At 32.1% G+C, this 3,169-nt stretch overlaps 1 protein-coding gene across 1 annotated transcript; it reads right to left on the bottom strand.

The window, feature by feature from the left end:
- Positions 1-343: 343 nt before the first annotated feature.
- Positions 344-2,112, bottom strand: LOC107782347 (wound-induced proteinase inhibitor 2-like). Its single transcript, XM_016603223.1, has 2 exons — positions 2,029-2,112; positions 344-1,427 (listed from the first exon to the last, which is right to left on the bottom strand). The coding sequence occupies exons 1-2, from the start codon at positions 2,072-2,074 to the stop codon at positions 589-591; spliced, it is 885 nt and encodes a 294-aa protein (XP_016458709.1). The 5' UTR covers positions 2,075-2,112; the 3' UTR covers positions 344-588.
- Between the last annotated feature and the right edge of the window lie 1,057 nt (positions 2,113-3,169).

The following is a 3,169-nucleotide window of genomic DNA, read 5'->3' on the forward strand; positions in this document are numbered from 1 at the left end:
AAAGGGATGAATCAGTGAAAAGAGTCGACCTATGGCCCTATTTAAAGGTAGATTATTGAACTAAAGAAAATAAGAGAACAAGAAACTCCCAGCAATAAGCTAATAGACTTGATCATATATAGATAATACTATTTCTTTTGAAGATGCGAAAAATAAAATCTATAAAATACTCTCGTAAGTCAGTATAATTTAACTTATCATAACATTTTAATTACTCCCGTCCTCCCGATTTGTTGGACGGAGGGAGTACCATTTTAATTAGATTATCAATTATATGTAATACAAATATTCCGCTGTAATTATATTATTTAGATCATCATTGCATAAAATTAAACTTAATTAGTAAAATAAAAGAGTACTCCATTCATTAGGCTCTTGAAAATTAACCTAGTACAGACAGTGGAAATTGGAAAAATCCACTGCCACATCACACAATACACCTTAGGGCATACCCTCATGCATTTATTTAGAGAGTACAAACTGGAAAAAGAAAATACAGCTATCCTTATGAGGATTAATAGGTTTCTAGCTGATCCCCACCGGTACAAAGTAAAGATCCATCAAAACCATAGAGTTTACAACCTTCTATCATATACTCTCGACTCCAGACTCTCCTTCACATACAAAAGTTCCATCGGCACTGAAATAGTTGCAACCTTTTTTGCCTGCGCAACAATTGGTGCATATTCGACCGCTACTCTTTTTATTTCCGCATACCGAATAGGAAATTCTCCCATCACAATTACGTCGACAAGGCTTAACAGCTTCTATCATACTTTCGACTACAGACTCTCCTTTACAAACAAAAGTTCCATCGGCACTGAAATAGTTGCAACCCTTTCTGGCTGCGCAACAATTGGTGCATATTCTACCACTACTCTTTTTATTTCCGCATACCGAATAAGAAATCCTCCCATCACAATTGAAGGGACAAACCTTATTTAATTCGACCATAGTTTCGACTTCAGTCTCTATAGTTTCGACCTTAGTCTCAGTCTCTCCTTCACATACAAAAGTTCCATTGGCACTGAAATAGTTGCAACCCTTTTTGGCTGCGCAACAGTTGGTACATCCTACATTAAATTTCTTATTTCCTGATTTTGGACATCTCCCGTAACGAATTTTCGGATCACAATTACGGGGACAAACCTTATTTGATTCGACCATAGTTTCGACTTCAGTCTCTATAGTTTCGACATCAGTCTCTATAGTTTCGACTTTAGTCTCAGACTCTCCTTCACATACAAAAGTTCCATTAGCACTGTAATAGTTGCAACCTAGGGATCCTGCACAACAGTTGGTGCATCCTACGTTAAACTTCTTATTTCCTGATTTTGGACATCTCCCATAGCGAATTCTTGGATTACAATTTCGGGTACAAGCCTTGGCATCTGCATAATCTACCTCACTTAAAAGTAGAAAAGTTCCTGCAAAAATAACCAAATTAATTAACTCAGCATTCAACAGCTTTTTTTAAGATGGGAAAGAGAGTTCAAAATACAAGCATATATATAATACTGGTTTAAAGTAAAAGTATATCAAAGATTAACATCTTGTTTGGATTGTTGTTACATGCATGTCGTTTCATAATGTATCGTATATTATATTGTACTGCATTGCAATTGTATTATATTGTTTGATGAATACAACATTTGAATAAATTGTGTCGTTTGTCGTCGTTTCATGATGTCATGCACCAACAGTATGAAGAATAAACTTGCAATATTACTAAGAAAAAATAGGATACGAAGTAGAATTCTTATACAAAAAAAGAAGGGTAAATGATAAAATATGACCATTTAATAATAAGAAAGTGGAAGATGATAAAAAAACAAGGAAGGTAACGACGCCACCTCACCAAATTCGCCGTTCCATAAAGTGACACTTTTTATGTTTACGTAACGACGAATTTAACGATACGATACAATAAAATTTAATTTAAGTAACAATCAAAACAAATATTTTTATTTAAAATAACAACACTGACAGAATAGGTAACAACCATCCAAACAAGGAGTAAAGCCTCACCAAATAAAAGGAGAAGAGAAAGGAAACCAACTTTGTGAACAGCCATGCTTTCTTGTGTTTACCTAATTGTATTCGTTTTTGAGCAAGAGGTGTCTTATCCTGTCCACTTATTTATAGCAAATGAGTACTGAACAGAATAGCAAAAAATTAATTAAATTTTAGCTTATGAAAATCCACTTGTAATTAAATAGTCATCTAGATTAATTGATTATTAGTTATAGGTATATAATCTTGATTAATTATAGCTCCTAGATATAATAAATTAATTTGTAAGATACTAATTGTCTAAGTTGTGGTAAAGAAATTAGGGTTGCTACTTTATTGGGAAAGGAAAATTCAATATTTTGTACAAAACGTGCAGAAAGTTAATTTTTGGTGGTTTTATTATTCATCACTATCTTGTACCAAGGAATTTTTGTTACTCTTGTGGACATTCCTATAGTATAATTAGCATTGTTTTTTGTTCGTGTTGTTGATAATCTAAATTCAAAACAAGTTGCTCACGTGGTTAGGACTTGGAATTCGGGTTTATCATGTGATGCACTGGCCTCAAATTGAAGTATAGTATAGATGGGCAACGTGGTAGGTGTGATTAAGGATTTCAAAACTTGAAAAATGGTGGTAGGTATGGTTACATATTTCAAAAACTTTAAGGGGTTATTTGGTTGGACGTATAATATAAGAGCCCATTTGGCCAACAAAAAAATTTCACTTTTTTTCGAAAAATTTTCATATTTTTTCGAAATTAGTGTTTGGCTATAAAATTTCCAATTTTCACTTGAAAATGAATTTTGAAATTTTTCGAAAATTTGAAAAATTCCAAAAAATTGTATTTCAAAATTTTCAACAGATCACTCACAAAACTTCAAAAACAAACCAAAATTATATTCATGTCCAAACACAACCCTAATTTTCAAATATCATTTTCAATTGAAAAAGATTTTCACTTTTTTTCGAAATTTTACAATTCTTATGTCCAAACGCCCACTTAGAATAATACTGAATACGGTTTGATTGGATTAATAATAGGAGGATTAGTTATACATAGATTATTTTTTATGGATTATTTGGTTTGTTGTATAAAAATAATATACATGGCATGATTTTTTTTAAAATTTATTTACTTACAAAAATACACTGT

The sequence above is a fragment of the Nicotiana tabacum genome, chromosome 6 (genome assembly GCF_000715075.1).
Source record: "Nicotiana tabacum cultivar K326 chromosome 6, ASM71507v2, whole genome shotgun sequence".
In the NCBI taxonomy this organism is placed as follows: Eukaryota; Viridiplantae; Streptophyta; class Magnoliopsida; order Solanales; family Solanaceae; genus Nicotiana; species Nicotiana tabacum.

Coding starts and splice junctions, on each gene's coding strand:
- LOC107782347 (XM_016603223.1), bottom strand. CDS start 2,074: ATGGCTGTTCACAAAGTTGGTTTCCTTTCTCTTCTCCTTTTATTTG. Junction 1,428..2,028: donor TTCTCTTCTCCTTTTATTTG/GTGAGGCTTTAC, acceptor TTATTTTTGCAG/GAACTTTTCTACTTTTAAGT.